We start from the raw sequence: 22,334 nt of genomic DNA, 5'->3' as shown, positions 1-22,334 counted from the left end.
TAATTATACACACATATGACATAATGATGCAATTTTAATTGCATATTTTCCATATTTTTGTTGATACAGTTGAAGGCTATATTTTTTTTGGTTCTATTTGTTATGTATTTTTATTTTTGTTTAGTACTTACATATCAGTTATCGATGAGTAATGTGAACATTATTTTACTCTATTATCGTGTCTTCAATTATGCCAATGTCAGTTACTATCGATGTATTATTCTTGCGGAAGCAAATAATATTACATCTACTCATATATTTTAACATATCATACCCAGTGAACACAATTACATCAAAATGATTTTGCGCTATGTCAGAATTTATGTAAGATATAAGTCAGATATGAGTCACATGTGACTCATTATTTCACACTTATTGACGTAAGACTTTTACGAAATAAATATGACGTTAAGCTGACTTGACGAAACAAAAGAAAAAAAAGCAATGATTGTCATACATATGTCTAGTTGTTGCCGAATTTCTTACTCGTATATGACGTATAATTTTTTTTCACCCCCGGGATTTGAACTCGGGAACATACGATTTTTGGATGGACACTACAGTAGTACAGTAGTGATCCCATTCGTACGATAATTATCGTACGCGTCACATAATTTGAAGCCTTGTACGATCCAAAATGCAGCCTGTACGATAATTTTTGATTCAACGATAATTGTCACTATCCAATTTGGAATTTAGAAAAGTTGATGATTTTTTTTGTTTTTTTTTTAATCATCCAATTTTACAAACGGGTAAGTTGAACGGTTCAACTTGCGATTTTGATTGGATATGTCGAGAAGAAAGAACCACCACTGTACGATCTGATCTTCCCCTGCTGTACACCGTACCTAAGACAGCTTGTTTCAACTTGAAGACTAAAAAAAAAGGTCATCAACTTTGAAAAAGTTGGAATTTGTAATCTTTTTTCAGATTTTAAAAATCTAATCCGACAAATTCAAAATTTTTCCTGTACGTACGATAATTTTCCGGTGTGTATGATAATTTTACGGCCCTGTGTCGATCAGACGAACTAAAGTCTCTGGGATCACTGTCACTACTACTGGATGGTGATTTGCCTCACTGATTCATGCGAACTTGTGCTAATTTCCATTATATTACTAATCCATATATAATTAACATGATTATTAATTATAATTAATAAATAACATTAAATAATAAAATATAACATAAATTAATAATATAAATTATAATTAACACGTTCCGTGCCACGTGTACCACCGGTAGTACAATAACCATTAGACATATTTATTTAATGCACTGAAAATATATACTTATAAGGTGACTTACCGTCACCGTTTTTTTTAATACATATATATATATAATTAAACTTAAATCTTCAATATCATTCAAATGGTGAGGTTTACGGAAAAAATATAAGATACCTTTTTTATAGAGCATTAAATTTCCTACAGAATTCTCCCCGAAAATTTTTCTGTACAATCAATTAATGACGAGGTATGAATTTTATTCTATTGGACTGAGAAAAAAATAAAAAACTGCGATGCGGAGGATTTTCCTATTAAAATTAAGTGCTCATATTTGGTGAGAATTTTTTTAAGGTGTCTAGCAACCCATTTTTCTGTGGCACTTGTAAAAAAAAATAATTGATTTTTTTTACCCATCCTAATATATATATATGGAGCATTCCACGTTAAATCGGTCACTTTTGACCCCGACCCCTTTCGATTTGGCTGAAAGTTCCTTATCCTATGCTACCCTATTATATATATATATATATATATAACAATTTTCAGAATTATTTCAAATTTTTTTACCAAACCCAAAAAGAATTTTAAATTTTTGAAAAAAATGGTTCTTTTCTTTAAAATGGCTATAACTTCTTTAAAATTCAACCTATTGGAACGTTTTTTTTTATATTTGTTTTTAAATGTACTTTTCAGAAAAAAATACAAAAAAATTTCAAAATTATAAAATCCATGAAATTTTCGTATTTTTTGAGAAAAACCTTTATTTTCTCGAAGTTCGCCATTTTTCATTTTTTTTATTTTCTAGAAAAAAACTTTGTCTAAATCTGCGATTATCCCCGCCAGTCCCAGAGTAAGCTGAGTTAGTTTCCTATTTTTTTTATTTAATTAAAAAAAGATTTTTAATTAATTTTTTTTTTAAATTAAATTAATGCAATTAAACAATTTTACAATATTATATACTTAATTTATAGTCTCAAAATACAAAGTTTAAAAAAAAAAATTCAACCTTTCGTTTTTTGCTGTAAGAATATGATGGAATTATTACGTCATTTTTATGTCAGAACATATGACTTAATATTGAGGTCATAAATAAAGTCACTTTTCACTTCAAAAATTTGAAGATGACTTTATGACATACGTATGACATCATTTTAAGGTCTTGTGTTCACTGGGTTCCGTCATGTGTATGAAAAAATTTGAAGATGACTTTATGACATACATATGACATCATTTTAAGGTCTTGTGTTCACTGGGATATATATATTTTTACATATATTCATATTATTTATACGATATCGTAACAATCGATCAATGATTTATTGCTTCAAACACGATAATGGAAGATTAAACAAAAAAAGGAAAAGAAAATTATAAGTTAAAAAAGAATACAAAATTACAATAAAAATTGTGAACAAATTAAGTTGATAGATCAATTATTTTATCGTAGAAATTGAAAGTAATATAAGATAATTCAAAATTAAATGAAATATGAGAAAAATATTAAGTAATCAAATTTGAAAATGAACAAACATGAAATAGAATTAGAAATGAATTTGATCAATTAATCAACGATTACCAATCGTTGAAATAAAAGATAATTTCAAATTATTGAAATTGAAATTTTACTTTCAGAAAATCGAAAAGCTTTCTTTTTCTTCTTCTTTTTCTCTCTTCAAATATTTATTCAGTGGAAATCATAGAAGAAACAAAGAAAGATTCTTGAATTATCGTAACGTGTATGTTAGACTAGAATAGCTTATCCTATTGAAATTCCAATAGAAAAGAAAAAAAGGAAGGAAGAATGGAAAACTTTTAAAAAACGAAAAACGTTTTCGAGAAAGGTGGTTTTCTCTATATAATTAGCCATCATGCTGAAATACACTGTCAAAGTAGTATAGTAGTAGAAATAGTAAAAGTAGTAGAAGTAAAATTAGAAGAAAAAAAAGGGTATCGTCGTTGTTTCAGTTTGTAATCGTTATCCCCATTTCTTTTTTTTCTTTTTCTTTTTTTTAACGGTTAATATAAAAGGATGAAACCCGAAAATTAATCTGCTTTTATTCTTCTGTTCCTGACTTTGACAATAAATGTTTCTACGTATATCTCAATGTTAAAGTTAAGAAGAGATCATACTTTAATACATCTGTCCACTCTCGTGTCCTTAATGAAAGTCCTTATTTTCTAGTGTAAATAATCGTAATAATTAATTATCGGCACGTACGGTGATATATTTATTTTACAAAAATCATAAATTATACATATTTAAATGCCCATATAATTTACATATATAATATCATTTTATTAACTGTTTCATAACTGTTTCATAATTTCTACTATATCAGCTAAGCATAAATTTTATTGTAATTTATTTATTTATTTATTCATGCACTTCTTATCAAATGCATTAACTAAAGAATAAATAATAGTCGTTACATGATCATCATCATCATAACGTTTTTGTTAATTAATTTATTTTTACAAATAGTTCTTATTTGAAAATTCATTTTTCTTAATTATATAAACTTACGATAATAAGTTAAAGTTAAGAAAAAGTATATGAATATAATTATTTATCATATTTTTGTTCTATGTTACAATGGTTTCAAATTAATTAATAAGTTGACTAATGAATCATCATTTTAACGACATTTTATTCTAATGGATTGGTTTTCCAAAGTGATTTAGAGTTTGTGATCTTTTGTAAATACCTGAACATGTAATCTAAGAGAGAAAACGAGACGGAAGTAAGATAAATAAAATCAAGAGTGTGTGTGAGAAAGAAAGAGATAAAGATATAAAGATAGAACGATAGGGGAGGGAAGGATACAGGATTGTTTTACAAAGGTTTTTCCAAGATCGTAATATGTAACAGATAGCCATGTAAACTTTTTATCAAAGGAGAAATAATTCTCCAACTAACAATCCAATTGCTAATTGATTCTACTTACTGAAAGTATATTCATTATATAAGGGTGTATCATGATAAAAAAAAAGGTTTATATAAACTTCTATTTGACCTTATTTCAAAGACATAGTAATTTTTATGTTTATTGTAGCATATACGAAGTCTGACTTTTTTTTCAAATATTGTAATTTAAATGTGTGATAAACATGTAGAAGAAATCATTGATATATAATAATAAGAATGAATCTATTTTGTAGCAATAAATGTAATATGTTCTCTAGTGTTGTGGTGGGAAAGAGAGCTAGAATCCGTTAAGGAGAAATGAAAAAAAAGAATAAAACAGGAGGGGGAATAAGTGGGAAATTTGTTCCGTGAATCAACATTTTACATTCCTGATATATAAGCTATCTTGTCCGAAACCAAAGCATTAGTTTACGCGCTTCATCGTGAAAAGCACGTTTCTTAGAAATCATCTATTTCTACATTATTATCCATTGATTTTAATTAACTATGGAAAACGTTAAAACTATTCAAAGAGCCAACGATACAAATCCAGCTAAGCGAAAGGACGAAAGCGTGAATGGTAAAATATTTTGAAAAATCTATTATTATTATAACTTGCATTTTTCAAAGCAATACGTGGATGGGTTGAAAATTTTTGAGACTAACATAAGAACAAGACAATTTTTTTATCGGTTAAATTAATTTTGATTTAAAGAGTAATAAAAGTTTTAGCAAAAAAATATGTTTATCAAATATCTTTTGTCAATATTTTTTCAAGCCATCCATGCAATTTGTAAAAGTTAAACAATTAATATTGTTAATAAAATAAGTCAATTTAAAATTTTGATACATGGGATACTGTGACAGTTGTAAAATTACTTATCTAAAAAATATTTTATAATTTTGATACAACGAAATAGATTTGTAATTAGTTTAACAAATTTCTTAATGAAAAAAGATTAATTGATATTTTACAAATTATTGGTTCATTTAAGTAGCTTTTAGTTCACCCTATATTATCTAAGATTATTTTCTATTCTGTATAGTTTTTTGTTGAAGGGAATGGGGGTGGGGGGTGGGTTAGGTGAAGATTTTTCATTTCCGAATAAAATTTTTGAATTATATTTCTGTCATTGATAAATCTCGATAGCTCGAAAATCGATCGAGATTCGTAATTTTTATCGAGGCCGATGTTAATGACTGTTTTAGCTATTGAGGGTGAGAATAAAAACGATATACAATACTAACTGGCCTCGTGCCAAGTCAAGTATGACAGGTGAACGTAACGAATTGCATACATACTCATGACATGGGAATCATGACATCGATAGAGTTGCCTTCGGCTCTTTGATGTAAGTCAGATGAAAGCTATGAAGTTACCATACCCAGACTTTTTTTGATTAATTCGATCCATGCTTTTCTTCCAATATCTTTTCCCTTCTTTTCGATCGATGCTATTAGTTAAATTCTAAGTTATTACCTGAATCTCTTATCTATTTTCTAATTTTGGGCACATAAATAAAACAAACAAAAAATAATCATGTCTAAATATAAATAAATATAATAGAAACTCGAAACGTTATGAAGTATTTTCAATTTACACGTTGTTGATGAGATAGTGAGATAAAATATATTTAAAATCTATAACATAATTGAATTAACAATATATGAATTTGTATTATTATCATCAAATTCTATGTAGTTAAACTACCGAACAAAATATTATAATACAATGCAGTAAAAGTTGTTTTATAATCTCCTATGTGTCATCGACTAATGAGGAATATTAATTAACAAAAAAAAAAGACTTAATAATGAATGGTGTTCAATAATTAATAATTACGTAAATAGATTCTGTTAGATGTAACATGGTGTCGTCCTTGTGAAACATCAGGAATCAGTTATTTTTAATAAATGATAAATGTCGTCGTATACAACTTCTTTTTATCGATTAGAATTTTTTCTTTTTTTTTCTTGAAATATTTTTAATCGATAATTACATGCTATTAAGGCTCATTACAATAAAGTGATTAGTTATATTTTCTTGACTCTGACGTAAATGGTTACATTTTCGAATATTTTCTGCAATCTGCACAACAACGTTTATTTTATTACAACATTTGATCTTGAATGATCTTCACTAACAATAAGAGAAGAGAAATCTCTTTTATGCTCCCACCTATGTAACAAAAGAATAAGTATCTCAATATACCCCTATTTATATCGTGCACAGGTTCTGTATTAAACATTTTTTCATATTATTACAAACAACAGATATTCAAGGTAAACAAAGTAATTATCTTTAGACGTGAATATCTCAAGAATAAATGATGAGAATGATATGGTCGTGCAGATAATTTTTATTCATCTTTCATGCTCTATCAGAATATTCCAAGAAAATATATAGTTCTATTTAAAAAAAAAAATAAAGTTGATTTTCTAATCTTGTAAAAAAATGTCCTTGAGAAAAAATTCTCCCAAGCATTAAAATTTCCTCTTTGTAATTTTTGTCCGTTCTAAAAAATTGTTTCTATTTCATTGTGTGTACATGCAGAGTACTCTTTATTTTTTCGAATATGTTAACGTTAGAGTAACAATTGTGCATACTATTTCATTCAAATATATTTAATTTATTTTTAAAGACTATGATGTATCTTGCATAACGATTAATTCGGTAATAATGAGAACGATAATAGTAATGCATATATATGCATGTTTGTATTAGAAATATATATCCCTAATTTCCTTTTATCTATAAATCTAAAGGATTTATACATTGAAATAACGAAATGTAACAACAGTGTCATTATTAATGCTCATAAAATATATATAACGAATGTTTCGTAAGACGTACACGAGTTTCATAATCCCTCTATCGGTTGCAAGTAGTTAAAATCAATCGTGATCAGACAACCTTAAGTAGTGTAACTATGAATATGCAAACAAGTACGCGTAATCGTATTCTTTCTTTTTCTTTTTTTATTTCCATAATTAAATGGCCTTTCTTTAAGTCTTATATAAATGGTTTTCATTTATATATACGTGCATATATTAATCGTTTATATTAACCCTTTGAGTACATTTGACGAGTGAGACTCGTCATTTGCTTACTTGGGCGAAGTTACGGTGGACGAGTCTGACTCGTCATCTGAATTTAAGAAACTTATATAAATATATAAATATTTCTATTTTGTTTCATTTATATATTTATTTATATTTTGTAATTGAAATGTTATTGTAAAAATATATTTATATCACCAATATAAATATATTCTAAATAAAATGTATTACTTTTACATATTAATTCATATAGCTACAAATTAAATCCGTTATATATGCATAAAAATCTTTAAATAATTCAATACTCAAGGGGTTAAAAGTAATTTTTAAACAAGCATTATGATTGATATATACTGTTAGAAAAGATAGGATTAATTTGATTGCTTTGATCAGATTTTACGTATAACTTGTTCTTCCTTATCTTTATTATAATTTTAGAAAAAGAGAATTATTATTTTGGTTTAGAAGAAAATAAATTGTATTTCTAAATTAAATATTTTAATTTAGAGTCTTCTTGTCCAATGGCTTTCATGCAATGCCATTATTGATACATTTCTCTTACGATAGAATTAAATTTCATTACAGACGAAAGGGACGCTCGTCCCATCACCATTAGGACGAACTATTACTGGATGATAAATAGATAATTAATAGATGATAAATGACTATTCTTATATTAATTTAATATACTATTAAATATTAAATTAATTAATATTATATTATATAATATCAATTAATTATATTAATTTTAATAAAGAAAATACACTTTCTCGATAGGAATATTATCTAACGTTCTAATTTGGTTGCATATTTATGTATGAAGGTGGTTGAAAAGTCTTGAGCTTCAATAAAAGAACTTTTATTTAAAAAAAAAAATAGGTTTTTAATCAAAAACAATTGTTTCTATGATAGGCCCGTAACTTTCAACTTTATTAACTTTTAAAATTTATAAATAAATTATCAAGTCTATAAACAAACGTGATATTTATATAAAGGAAATAAAAAAATGTAAATAATTTCTGTTATTCGATCGTACGTCACTGTCTCGAAGGTAATCATTTCGGGGTATACCTAAGAAATTGTTTTACTTTATTTTCCTTCTTAAAAGAGGAAAGCGAGAGCTAACCGGTCTTGACATAGGTGGGATTTACTGTGACGTTAATACGCTAGCTCTTTTAATAGTTTATTTATTTTACATGTTTCAACGAATGATCGATCAGAATTTATTTTATTATTTCCTGTTATTTAAGATATTCCTGACAAATTGATGTATTTTTTTAAGAAGATAATTAACTTTGATTTCGTCTCATTCGTATAGATTGAGAATGTAATCTGATTCAAGTTGTACATACATTTGATACTATGGATTTAATAATTAATCATGTTAATAATTCATAAGTCAAACGAAAAGTAAACAAATTTTTATAATTTGTTTACAATTATCGAAAAAATTAACAAATCGATAAATAATTCAGTGTCAATAATTTATGCGAAGAAATCGTTAAAAAAAAAAAGAATAAGGAAAGAGTAAAACACATAATACAGAAAATCTTGAGAAATAGAAAAAATATGTAAAAAGAAAGTTTCAATAATTTTCTAATCGAGAAGAGTAGAAGAAGAAGGAAAAAATATTAAGTTAATAAATGATACGGTGTTAATGACTTATGTGAAGAAATCTTTAAGAGAAGAGGAAAACACGAGAAAATATTGAGAATTAGGAACAAATTTATGAAGAAATAATTTCAATAATTTTTCAATTAAAAAAGAAAAGAAAAGAAAATGAGAAATCGTGATAAATAATTTATAATTATTGTACATATTTTATATCGAATTTGATTTGATGTTAATCATTTTCGCAAAAAAAAAAATCAATTAAAAAAGAAATGAAAAAAAAACACACAGACACATACATAGAAAGCGAAGAACATGTGAGATAAAAGGAACGTACTGAAAGAAAGACAGAGATAGAAAGAGAGAAGGAGAGAGAAAGAGAGAGAGAGACAAGTGTCAGAGAGAATGAGAGTAGGAGGGAAACAAAGGTGGGAGAAAGGCGAAGAGTGAGTAGCAGGAGTAGGGGAAAAGAGAAGGAGAAAGAGAGATAGAGAGAGAAAGAGAGAGAGAGAGAGAGAGAGAGACAGAATGTTCCAGGGGACGTTAGCGTATGCTGTGATTCTGTTCGTCTGGTTCAGTCACACCGCATCACTCAGGTGAATGTAATCGTTCTCCACCTTGTACATTTAGCATAACTGTTAATCTTCCTTCAAATCTTCACTCTCACTTTTTAAATTTATTACTTAATAAGAATAGTATAAAAGTAATAATCTCAATAAAAATTTGTCACATAGCACATTTTGTAAATTTGTTACAATAATTGTACAAAAGTGGGACAATTTTTGTTCACGTTTCTGTGACAATTGTGATATTGCCGGTTTCACATTGACAAGTTATGTTTTTTGGTAGGTGCTAGAAAGAAAGTGACCTGAAAAAAAACATATAAGTAAGTTTTTAAATGAACTTTTATAAGTATCTTTCTATCGATAAATGTTTATTTTTTGGGAGAGGGACAATTGTTTATCGAAATATTTTCTTATGCGTTTTTTACGTTTGTTTTTTTTTTCTTTTTTTGGTATTCAGTTATTGTCATATATATATATATATATATATATATATATATGTATATATAAAAATTTGTTTTCTTGTTGATCATCAACTTCGATATCTTCATTTGATTATTTTTCATTCTCGAAGAAAATCCGAGCAACAAGAACCTTCGGCTCCGAACCTTTAAAGGAGAAAATACAAGAATAATCATGAATGGATTATCAAAACAATGTATCAACGATGAAAACTCGATGAAAGCGAAGAAACCTCATCCACTGAGGTCCATTTCTTGGAATAAGAATATCGAGGAAGGAGATTTGGATATTCCTGGAACGCCAAGAACACCTCGTACTTCCACTACTCCAGGTATACCTAATTTCCTGGATTTTAAAACATCATTATACGTGAATCATCCTTATTGAAATTCCTTAAAGAAATCCAATTATGATTTTTTTGTGGAGGGGATAATGCGTATGGAATTTACATGATATTTATTTTATAACCTGTTGCACGCCCACTTTAAATTACCATAATTAAATTAATTATATTTGAAATGTTTATCATAAAGTGCTATGATTGAAATGATTATATTTTTTTTCTTTTTTGGGTTTGTTTTTAAAGTGAACAATTACATATATTGAAATTAGTATTTAAATTATACAATCATGAAATCGTTAAATGACATAATTTTAATTACTTAATCTATATCATTTTAATTAACAATCTGAATATTATAGCTTTTTTTTGTCTTTATCGTATTTTATTGAACTTCTTATCGATTTTATATCGATAAGCAAATTTTTAATAATTAAATAAATAAAAAGTAATGATACTATTTTAATGGATAATCCTTTAATTTAAATATTTAATAATAATTAAAAGAAATTTATTGAAAAATTAATAATAAATTTATAAAATGATTATTACATTATTTTTTCATCGTTTATATGACAAAATAATCGTTAATGAGCTGTATAATAATGGATATATAAATGATTGTTTTATCTTTAAAGTACAATCACACACACAAATGATTTCTTTCGAAGAAGCCAGATATAGTGGAATAAAAAATTTCGTAATGACTTGTATTCACGGAAAGAAAAACGAATCAATAACTTGTTTATAATAGCGTTCGCGATTCGATTCACTTGAGAAAGATACAATTTGAAATTCGTCTTTTTTATAATACTCTCGTATCGTTGGATATGAGAATATACTTCGTGTTATTCTAAATGATGAAATATTTATCACATATTTTTATTATAATCTATTATTTTGAATCAATGTATGACATAAAATATATTAATGAGTCAGATGACCCATTAAGAAATAACAATTAATCGTAATGATAAAACAAAATATGTTGTTTATTTTTCATGGTCAACTAACACAAAAAGAACTTGACCTTGAATAACAAATTGCATCTTTCAAAAGTGGACTTATATCTCGAAGTCCGATTGGCATATCTAGTTGATTCATATAATAATAATAATAATAATAATAATAATAATAATAATAATAATAATAATAATAATAATAATAATAATAATAATAATGATTTTAAACACGTAAAACAAAGATCATTTTTTGAGAAGAACGAGACAACACTTTTCCAAGATAAAAGTCAATATTTATTTGTTCTGACCACCCATAGATCGTAGAGCGTCGTTATGAACCCGTGAGACGTAATGGGTCGTGACATGCGATATAGAGCCGATATTTATGCGCTTATACAACATTGCCAATTGAAAATCCGGAGATGATCGTTTTGTAAGATTAGAGAAAGGATCTATCCAGGGAATGTTATGTACAATTAAAGTTAACGTTTAATGTTTATATATTTTTATCAAATGTTATGCATGAAGAAAACAATTATCATTTTCTTCATTTGACTGCAATTAAAAAAATTGATTTTAATTAAGGTACAAATAGAAAGAGGAAGGAGAAATTTTCTCTAAATATTGTAAGATAAATATAGGATATCCTAAAAGCCGATTTACCAAAACAAAAAATAAAAATATAATGTTAAGTTTATTAATATAATAATATTATAATATTATGCTTTCCATTTCAATATATGAATTTACGGTTAGTTTAAAAATTAGGACTCTGTGATGTCGCCATTACAAGTATTTGATAAAAAATTCATTTATTATTTGTTAATCCGGTAAAGCATAATACACTGTAATCATTAATTGAAAGTAATCTGGCAATGAGAGCGCTTACATAAATTATATGTACATATAAATGAATATAATCGATACTCGTGTCGATCATTTTATCGATTAAATAATCGATTTGTCGTGTAATCAAGTATCTCGAAAGTATCGAATAACTTCCAAGAATATATGATTCCAATGTATGTATCTCTTGGAGATTAAAAACTTTTTTGCTATTTTTTGTAGCTCTTTCATTTGAATATATTATTATTGGAATTATGTATATATATATATATATATATGTTTACATGTACATATGTTGATACCTGGTTATGATAAGAGTCTGATGCAATATTGTTCAAATTTGCTTACAGGTCATGAGAACTGTACTTTTCATCATGATCTCGAATTGGATCATAGACCACCTACACGAGAAGCGTTGTTACCAGAAATGTCAAGAAGTTATAAATTACTTTTAAGTTCACTAGGAGAGGATCCAGATCGACAAGGACTTTTAAAAACACCAGAAAGAGCAGCCAAAGCCATGCTATTTTTCACTAAGGGATATGATCAATGCCTTGACGGTAAGAAAACATTTATTTATTTTTCAGTAACGTTAGATACAAGCATCTCTGAAGTATTTGTACCTTTAATGGGCAGGTAAAAAAGTATAAACTTAATTTTGATGAAAATAAATCAAACATTCTATTCGAGATTACTATTATTTGATTATGTTTGAAAATTTATTTTATGTAAATATAAAATGTTAAAATAATTTTAACAAATAAAAAAATATCATACGGTGTTTTATATTAAAATACAATATACAAAAATTTATTTAATACTATATATTTTATTTTATTAATAATATTTAATTTTTTATACTTATTAATTACTTATTAATAATAATAAATATAATATTATTAATATATTACTCATTTAATTATACTATTATTATTATTATAAATATTTTATTATACTATTTTACTAATAATATTTTTTATAAAAATAATCTCAATAAAATTTATTAATTTTATTTATTTAAATATAAGCCATTTCCAATAACTCAAGTAAATATTTAATATTATAAAGGCTTCACACACAATAAAATTAATTATTTCAATTTAAAAGCTTTTGACCGTCCATTAAATACATATCAAGGATAATTAGTTTTCTAAGAACCATATACACATATATGCATGTATGTTCGAGACACATACTATCTCGTTTTATGACATTTAATAGGGAATTCTATTCCATATAAGAAAGAAAAATCCCTGAGCTCTCAGGAATCATTAGAGGAATCCAAGTATCATTAAACTTCCGTGTATCGTTATTCAAAATCGTTACGACACCTTGTCATTGGGATTCACGGCCAACAAGATTATCGGAAATACGTTCACTTTTGAAATGTATGACTGTTCGATCATTGTATGCGTATGCCTATGTGTGACTTTGACATTGATTCACTTGGGTGAAAGTAATCAATTAATCAATTCATTATAATCAAGGAAATTTGTTTCCTTACATTTGTTTCTTCTTAATTTCAATATTATTTGAGAATAAAATCAAAATTAGGATTTCAAGATCGATGTAACGATAACGATGACAAAAAAATTTCTTGGATTTTTTTTTCTTATTTCTTAGTACTTTATTTCCTGAATTCTTTTTCATCCTTTTTCTTTTATGAAAACAAAAAGAATGAGACATCGAACTACGTGCACTTATATCTTACAATAAAGTACTGCATTTTCTTCTTTTCCTACCTTTATTTCGCTGACGTTATATCGTCGAATGAAAAAGGATGAAAAAAAGTCAAGAGAAGGAGAAAAGAGGGTGTGCGCACCTAACTGCGACTTGGAAAAAGGGAACGTAAAGCTCTTGATATATAAATGCATTTCAGGGACGTAGTTACAATTGCAAGAAAAAGAAAGAGAATGGTGGAGAAAGAAAGATAGAGAGTAACTTTGCTTTTACATTCGGCCATTTTCTTTGATTCTATAATCCTATGATATAAAGACTAAAGTGTAACTTTGAGATATTGGCAAAATTGTATTGTATTTTACATTTTTGTATTCTCTAGAAATTAAGTTATATAACAATTGTAAGAAATATTATAACAAAAATGTGGCATTAAATATAGACAAGAAATATATTAAATCATTATCTTTTATAGAAATATAAATTTTTACAACCATAATAAGAGATATAGCATTGAATATGCAAAAAAAAAAGTAAATTGTTATCTTATAGAAATTTAAATGATATTTTTGGAACCATATAGCATATTAAATTTACATATACAATCAAAAATAATATAAATTAATAAAGTTGCTAATCAAATTAAAGACTTTTCTTAAAAATGTCAGACAAATTAGTATGGCAATCGATCGTGTTGAGTTCACTTCACTTCTCTCTCTCTCTCTCTCTCTCTCTCTTTCTCTCTCTCTCTCTTTCCCTTTCTCTCTCTCTTGAGTAGCTACAGGTACTGAGAAGAGTTTAATTCATTTTACCATTCAAGTAGTTCTTCTATAGATCCTTACGAAGGGTGGTGCTCTTCTACCAGTTCCATTCTCAAGATAACTTATCTTCTCAAATTCAAGCTATCTTCTTACGATTCTATAAATATTAAACGAACTTGCTTTTAATACAAAAGCTTTATCATTTTCTTTATTCTATAATCCCTCATCAATCATTATAATTAAAAGATTTAACAAAAATGAAAAAGGAAAATAAATTGAACAAAAATCGATGCAAATAATTATCATCATGTTCAAACAAAAATGATCATCCAACTTCTTTACTTTGTAATTAATAAATGAAATAGTACGTTAAAATAAAATATCATTTCGATCATATATTTGTAAAGAGATTGTACTTGGTTGACCAGAGAACGAAATACGTTCACCATTGTCGGTCATTGCGAAGGTGTTTCTTGTTAAGGTTACCATGGAAACCATGGAGAGAGAAAGAGCACCCTCCATTACCTACCTTCTAACACGTACTAACCACGGACACACCTATTCACCACCACCAATTCTCACGCTATAGTAAGTAGGTCAATATCGGCTAAATCACAGACACCAGGAACACGAGGACCTTAACCCAGGCCGTTTATAATAGGATCTCGTTCCTTCCTTTCAATTCTTCGAATAAAACACACATTTCTCTTTTTCTTTATCTGTCTCAGAAAACATTTACAACAACAAAGAAATAAAGAAAGATATATAGAGAACACTAAAGGTTTACTTTACGAAATTACAGAGATAAATTTTGCATAAAAGCGGTTTTTAGGCTTCTAAAACTAACGAACAAAAAAAAAGGATCAATTACCAAAAATTAATAAAACTATCCAACATTTTGTATTTACACGCAAGATCATATTTTTACGTGTATCAATAACGATGCATTCTAATATATTTATTCGAAATTTCCATAAGCAAATCTGATAAAATTTACGCACGATGGTGCTTTCATTTAAAAATTCTCATCACGTTCTGTGCTGTACAAGAGAAATTCCCTTAATTCTCGAACTATGCTATAGAAATGCTGTATTATAAAAGGATTTTCTGTACTTTCTGTACATTCTGTTCATAGACAAATAAATTTGTATTTTTTATGTTCTAACAGATGTCATCAACGATGCTGTATTCGATGAGGATCACGATGAAATGGTTGTAGTTAAGGACATAGAAATGTTTTCTATGTGTGAACACCATTTGGTTCCTTTTTATGGAAAAGTATCTATCGGTTATCTACCTTGCAAGAAAATTCTTGGTCTTAGCAAATTAGCCAGGTAAGAACTTCAAAAAAATAAAAGAAAAAGTCATTAAAAATAGAAATATACGATTTAAGTTTAGTATGCGGTTGATCTTCAAGGTTATCTCTAGTTAATAAATAGTGAACGTTAGCGAACGAAAGGTATTCTCGCCTGTACGTGTGGTTACATATTATATTTTTTGTTAAAGTTTTTTTTCTTAATTGAATTAATAACAATCTTCCTCCCTATAAATCTGAATGTTATCTAACAACGATAACTGCTCTTGATTAAGAGCATGAGATATTATAAATACTTTCACGGTAATTTATTACAATTGTTTGAGTGAGTAATCCGGTTTACTCGTTAAATTCCAATTTAACAGTAAACAATCAAATCGATCATTATTAAAATAAAAATTCGTTTATCTGGGAATATAATAATTTAATAGATTTTTAAAATATTATATATTCAAATCGAATAGCAACTTCCTACAATTTGCGATTTCACTTCTTTACTTTATTATTAAGATTTTTTACCGATCTTGTAGATTGATAAAAAGTTATATAAGTAAATACATAATAATATATAATTTAAAGTTATTCATTTACTGTTGTTCACAGAATTGTAGAAATCTTTAGCAGACGTCTTCAAGTTCAGGAACGCTTAACAAAACAAATCGCAATAGCTGTTACGAAAGCTGTGGAACCTGCGGGAGTGGCCGTAGTGATAGAAGGAGTGTATGTATTATTTTATACAATCTATTATACATATACATATCTTTCATATATTACGTATAAACATGCAAAAACGTGAACGGTTTTTTCAAACGAATATAATCATATCTTGTAAAATGTATCATACGATGATTATTTTGTCACGTCCTATATTTGCGAAAATTAATCTTCAAATTTGTACAAAAATACTTTCGATAATTCGATTAAATTTGATTTGTTTTTTATTTGATTTATATTGGATTTAAACATTCGGAATAAAATCTTATTATTAAATTATTATAAAAATAATATATAAGATAAGAATCAAATGACTTACGTTTAGCTCTGGTACCATTTCAACACACTCGAAGGCTTGGGCAATAGTTTTCGCAAGGATTAATCTCATTTGCTATTTCAACCTTGAGCTAATAAGTAATATTATCGTGAAAGAATTTTACACCTTCTCATAAACCTGAATATTTTAAACTACAATCATTAATATAATAATTATAATAATACTAGCAATTAAGTTTTACATAAAGATTATAACATATTTGATAATCGATATGTCATATTTTAATTATCGGCTAATTACAACTTCAAAATCACGTTTTAAATTTTTTTTACATTTCAATTCATTTCAATTTGTTATTAATTATTTTAATATATTTATCAACAAAATTTGTCTCGACATCTTTGACTATAAAAAGTATACCTTCAATGATATAGGATTTTATGATATCGTTTTAATTCTAATTATGCATTCATGATTATTTAATCAATTTATACATGTATGCCCGGTAAAGATTACTTGTCATAATTACGCAAACAAAAAAACTTGAAGGTTGAGTAAAACTTGTTACTTTGTAGTTAGATAATATTGTAAGATTAGAAAAAGAATAAAAAAAGGCAAACTTGTTCTTCTTGTTTTTCTTTCTATTTTTTTTTATGAGCTTACAGTTAGGTATAATAAAAAAAAATAAAATTGCTTATTTAACAAATAGGTATTATAATTAAAAATAAGATTATTTCGATTGGAATCTACATTCTAACGGTCTTATTATTTTCTATTAAAACAAAAGTATGTGTGTGATATATTAAATTAGTATTACAAGAATTAATAATATTATTTGTACTATATAATTATTATTTTACAAATGTAACACACAACCAATAATAATAGCAAAATAATTTTAAAAATCCAATAATGATAAAAATCAATGAATTTTTTAACATTATCTTTTGAAATTTCAGACATATGTGTATGGTAATGAGAGGCGTTCAGAAAATCAATAGCAAGACCGTTACTTCAACGATGCTCGGTGTTTTCCGGGACGATCCAAAGACTCGTGAGGAATTCCTCAATCTTGTCCATAATAAATAAATAAAAAGAAATCTGACGGGAAGGTCTTAATCGACGTTTTTTCATCACAATCATGATTGGTCTTCATATTAATATGGAAATGTTTTACAAATCCCTTTTAATATCTTCTTTTTTTCTTTAATTTCGTCTTCTTCTTCACTAATTAAACTCTTCTTCTTCTTAAATTTCTTCTTTGACATTAAGATCGAAACGTTTGTGAATAGATCTTCCTTAATATTGAATTATTTTCAAGATTCAATTAAACATGTACTTAAATATACAAACAAAAAAAGGAGGAAGATATTCACGCGTTTAAATAATAATGTCGGTTTCTTCTGCTCTTCAAATGAAATACATTCAAAGAGTAAACCCAAGGTGTTCGTGAAAGAAAAAAAAAGAGAAAAAAAAACAAAGACAATACAATATTTTCGCAATAATATCGATCGTTCGAATTTGCAAATGATTTAATATGCACGAACGATTAAAGCAAAATGAAAAGGGGGATAGAAATTTGAATCGAAATTAAATTTGTATGACAAAAAATAATGTTAATAACATATGTATAATAATAACATATATTGATAGATATGTGTATTTTAACAACGTGCTGCTGGTACAGCAAATTTTTAGTTATTTTAGTTATTGTTTTTTAACTTTTTCCTTTATCTTTTTTAATTATGAAAACATCAATAATTTACACAGACTCAATATATAATTTGCATTGTTTTCACGTTTATTTTATTCCCTACATAAAAATTAACGACGCGTTGTTGACAAAAAAGAAACAAACTTCTTAAAAAGTTATTAGGAATTCTTAGGAATTTTCTAATAGCCTAATTTACTCTAAAATATTGACAATAATTTTATTCATAGATAAAAAGTCTAAAGTAAATAATAAATGAACTATATAATAAGAGTACTCAATGTAATATTATTTTATTAATTTTATAGACTCGCGCAATTATTGTAAAACGTTACGGCCAAACGTTTTGCTATCTTTAATCGTGACGTATCATATTTATATGTTATGATAACTTATCATATTTTTTCTTTCCTTTTTTTAATCGCACATATGTCTTAATATATTTTATTAATAATTTATTAATACAATTATAATAATAATAATAATATTATTATTTAAAAGATTATACACTGCATTCTTCGAAAAACAATGATCAGCCATGCGTTGTTATCGAATTATGCAACAATCCAAAAATCTGTGTGAATTTCTTTGTTAAATTCAATCATTTATCATACTTTGTTACAAAAAAAAAATAGGAAAATGAAGAATTTGTATACGTATACATATATATTTATTAAAAATTGATCTTTAATATATTTTTGTTTATCAATAATTGAAAATGTAAAAAAAAAAGATACGACAGAATTATTCAACGAGAAATATTGTATTTCGTACCGAGCCAGTTTACGTAGCCATATCTTTAATTCAAACTATCGATAATTTATTTTTATATAATAATAATAATAATAATAAAAATAATAATAATAATAATGTTGATCGATTATAATATTAATGATAGTCTTAATAGATAAGGCAGCAAATTGCTGCTTTATTCGCAAAAAAATTTATGTATATCTATATATAAATAAATATATAAATATGCATAAATATATTTAAAATAATTTTATAAATTGTTGCAAAATTGATAAGATCGATAAATAGATGAATCGATTCGAAGTGATAACAGTAAAAATTTATAACTTTTTATGCTCTACGCATAAATTTATCGATCTTACTATATTTTGCTATTATAAAATAAATGTTGTTATATTAAGACTCGACCAATTGAAGTTTGGTAAACTATAAGCGTTTATGTGTTATTTCATGTTGGATTGAAAAGGGACATATATTAACGATTATTTATGGAAAAAAGATAAGAAAAAAATAATACAGAAACGTTTAATATTTTTCTGATGATGTATATATATATACATATATATACATACATATCTATATGTATATATTATTTAATATAAAATTATATTTATATTTTAAATCTGTTGTATGATTATCCATCTCAATCCCCTTGGATTATTGTAAAACAAAAACACGATAAGGTGATATAGGCATACGTAAATTATTAACACGATTTCGTAAATTATCAACAAGGAGGTATTTCGATTTTCTTCATAATTGGTGAACCGCACGGACGTGACGATGATCTTTCATCTAATTTATACGCATTTTCGGCATCGCCCTGATGCAATAGAAAGAACATACTATTGTTGGAACCTTTCTGATTTTTTCTTGCAGAACAACAGGGACTGCCACAAGGTAGTTTGATTGTGTTTTCGCATTTCATGTTTTTTCCATTTCCATAACTGTTACTACATTCTTTGCTTGTTATATGTGCTGAATAAGGTTGTTTCATCTTTGCAGGACATGGAGTAGAGTCTTCACTAGACTCACGAAACAAAAAAATATAAAATGATGAAAAGAATAATTTGATAAAAATGAAATGCTGCTATTTATTGGGTCTCTCCCAGTATTAGTAATAAAATATTATATGAACAAAATTTTGATACTGACCAAATAAATAGAAGCGAAAATAAAATTATAAGTAAAATAATAAAAGTCATACGTAGTAGGTATAAATGACATTGGACAAGGAGCACAAGGGCTACAACATGGGATTGGAGGACAACGTAAAACTCTTAAGGCTTCAACATTGAGAGACGATACCCCACGTAACAATGCTCGCTGGATAGCATTCTCGTAATCGATCCTTTCCTTCATTAATTTTTCATTTTCTTTTCTAAGACGTCCTATCTCAGATTCCAACTGTATATGATAAAAATGACATATCCGATAAATAACTGGAGATTGTATTTTATTACATATCAATCATTACAACTACAAATTTGCAAAAATACAATTTTAAATTTACGTATACCTCCATTTCACGTCTTTTTCTTTCCTTATCCTTCTCACGAGCTTGAACGGAACATCTCCTTTTCATTTCTTTCGTTTCTTCAATTTTTTCTGGTCTCTCAATCTTTTCTGGTCTCTCAATTTTTTCTGGTCCCTCAATTTTTTCTGGTCTCTCAATTTGTTTTGGTCTCTCAATTTTTTCTGGTCTCTCAATTTGTTTTGGTCTCTCAATTTTTTCTGGTCTCTCCATTTTTTCTGGTCTTTCAGATTTTTCAATTGGTTTTTCTATTGAATTGTTCAAATTTTGTTTAATTAGATTATCAGGATTTAATGCTTGGATGACAGGTGATGGTAGTTCAAGTTTTGTTGTCTTTATTCCTTCTAACTCAGTTCGTTTCTGCTCGATTATAAATTAATTAATTGATTATGCGCAAAGTATCAATATTTTGATAATTACATACACATATTGTATAAAAAAATAACTAACTTCTGTCAGCATTTTTTCACAATAGGTTTTTTCATTCATACATTCAGCAATTTGTTGCTTAAGTCGATCAACTTCAACTGTAAGATCTGCAATTTGTTTATTAAGTTCCCTTATTTTATTCTCCTTATCATTAATAGCATGGATCTGTGATAATAGTTCTTTTCGTAAACGTTCAATATCTTCTTTGCAATCATCTAATTTATTTTGTACCGTGGTACTCCAATGTTGAATTCTTCCTAAGACGTCTACGATTGCCAGCTTTTGTTATATAAATAAAAAGAAAATAGAAATGTTTTAATTAATACACTTTCCAATTAAAAATATTTCATTTATAGATCTATTTATGTCAGATTTCTTTATGCATACAGGATTCAACCTTTAAACCATGTTCAAAGTTCTCTTTTAAAGTTGCTAATGCTTTGCCAGCATCTTGAAGATTTTGATGAGCGTATTCAATTATTTCATTTATTTTATTATCGCTGTAATTAATATCATTATTTTTTCTTTTTTCTTATTTATAGTTAATATATTAACAATAGAGTAATTTGATCACCTTGTTAAATGTGTTGGACTTCTCGAAGGGTAAATTTGCTTGTCGATCAAAGCAGATTCACTAGCAAGAAATTCCTTAGAAGATTCTTCAGGAATTTCTTTACTAGATTCAACGGTTGATTCTATAGGAGCTACATTAATAGATTCCGCTACATTTTCTACATTTTCTTTAATATTATTAACATCAGCTCCACCAGAAAGACGTTCTCGTTTAATAATTTTAATTGGATTAGATTTACAACTAAATCTTGTTATTAATTTGGAATTGGTAGATAATTCATTTGATATTTTGCCATCATCGCTAATTGAATGCATGGCTATGTTATTAAATAAATTATATTAAATTTCAATCTAGCATATTATATATATATAGATCTATTAAATATTCCTAGAAGTATAACTTATTACTTTTATATAGTCTTGACGACATTTTAATTGTAATTTAATTTTTTTTATTCTAGAAGAATTAATGTATATGAAAATGATTTACGAAACTTGTTAATTTTTACGATAATTTATCCAGAATATTTTAGATTATAAGGTTATAAACAAAATTATATTAACTGTTTAAAAAGTTAGCATTTGTTTTATGCTTTTTGTTTCTTATGAACC

At 26.6% G+C, this 22,334-nt stretch overlaps 2 protein-coding genes across 4 annotated transcripts; one reads left to right on the top strand and one right to left on the bottom strand.

Moving 5' to 3' along the window:
• Nucleotides 1–3,878: 3,878 nt before the first annotated feature.
• LOC107072540 (GTP cyclohydrolase punch) lies at nt 3,879–19,808 on the top strand. Of its 3 annotated transcripts, XM_089171217.1 has the most exons (7): nt 5,227–9,401; nt 9,655–9,691; nt 9,943–10,161; nt 12,329–12,538; nt 15,585–15,750; nt 16,335–16,451; nt 17,682–19,808. In XM_089171217.1, the coding sequence occupies exons 3-7, from the start codon at nt 10,005–10,007 to the stop codon at nt 17,809–17,811; spliced, it is 780 nt and encodes a 259-aa protein (XP_089027343.1). In that variant the 5' UTR covers nt 5,227–9,401; nt 9,655–9,691; nt 9,943–10,004; the 3' UTR covers nt 17,812–19,808. The 3 variants fall into 3 exon arrangements, with proteins under 3 accessions (XP_015188044.1, XP_089027343.1, XP_015188055.1); XM_015332558.2 differs by lacking the exons at nt 5,227–9,401; nt 9,655–9,691 and adding an exon at nt 3,879–4,714; XM_015332569.2 differs by having other exon boundaries at nt 5,227–9,691.
• LOC149032998 (uncharacterized) lies at nt 18,413–22,129 on the bottom strand. Its single transcript, XM_089170964.1, has 6 exons — nt 21,723–22,129; nt 21,547–21,678; nt 21,191–21,428; nt 20,706–21,016; nt 20,394–20,593; nt 18,413–20,211 (listed from the first exon to the last, which is right to left on the bottom strand). The coding sequence occupies exons 1-6, from the start codon at nt 22,035–22,037 to the stop codon at nt 19,914–19,916; spliced, it is 1,494 nt and encodes a 497-aa protein (XP_089027090.1). The 5' UTR covers nt 22,038–22,129; the 3' UTR covers nt 18,413–19,913.
• Between the last annotated feature and the right edge of the window lie 205 nt (nt 22,130–22,334).

The sequence above is a fragment of the Polistes dominula genome, unplaced genomic scaffold, assembly GCF_049000335.1.
Source record: "Polistes dominula isolate Pdom_NZ unplaced genomic scaffold, Pdom_raw_medaka contig_31, whole genome shotgun sequence".
Lineage (NCBI taxonomy): Eukaryota > Metazoa > Arthropoda > Insecta > Hymenoptera > Vespidae > Polistes > Polistes dominula.
This window is presented reverse-complemented; position numbering and strand designations above follow the sequence as displayed.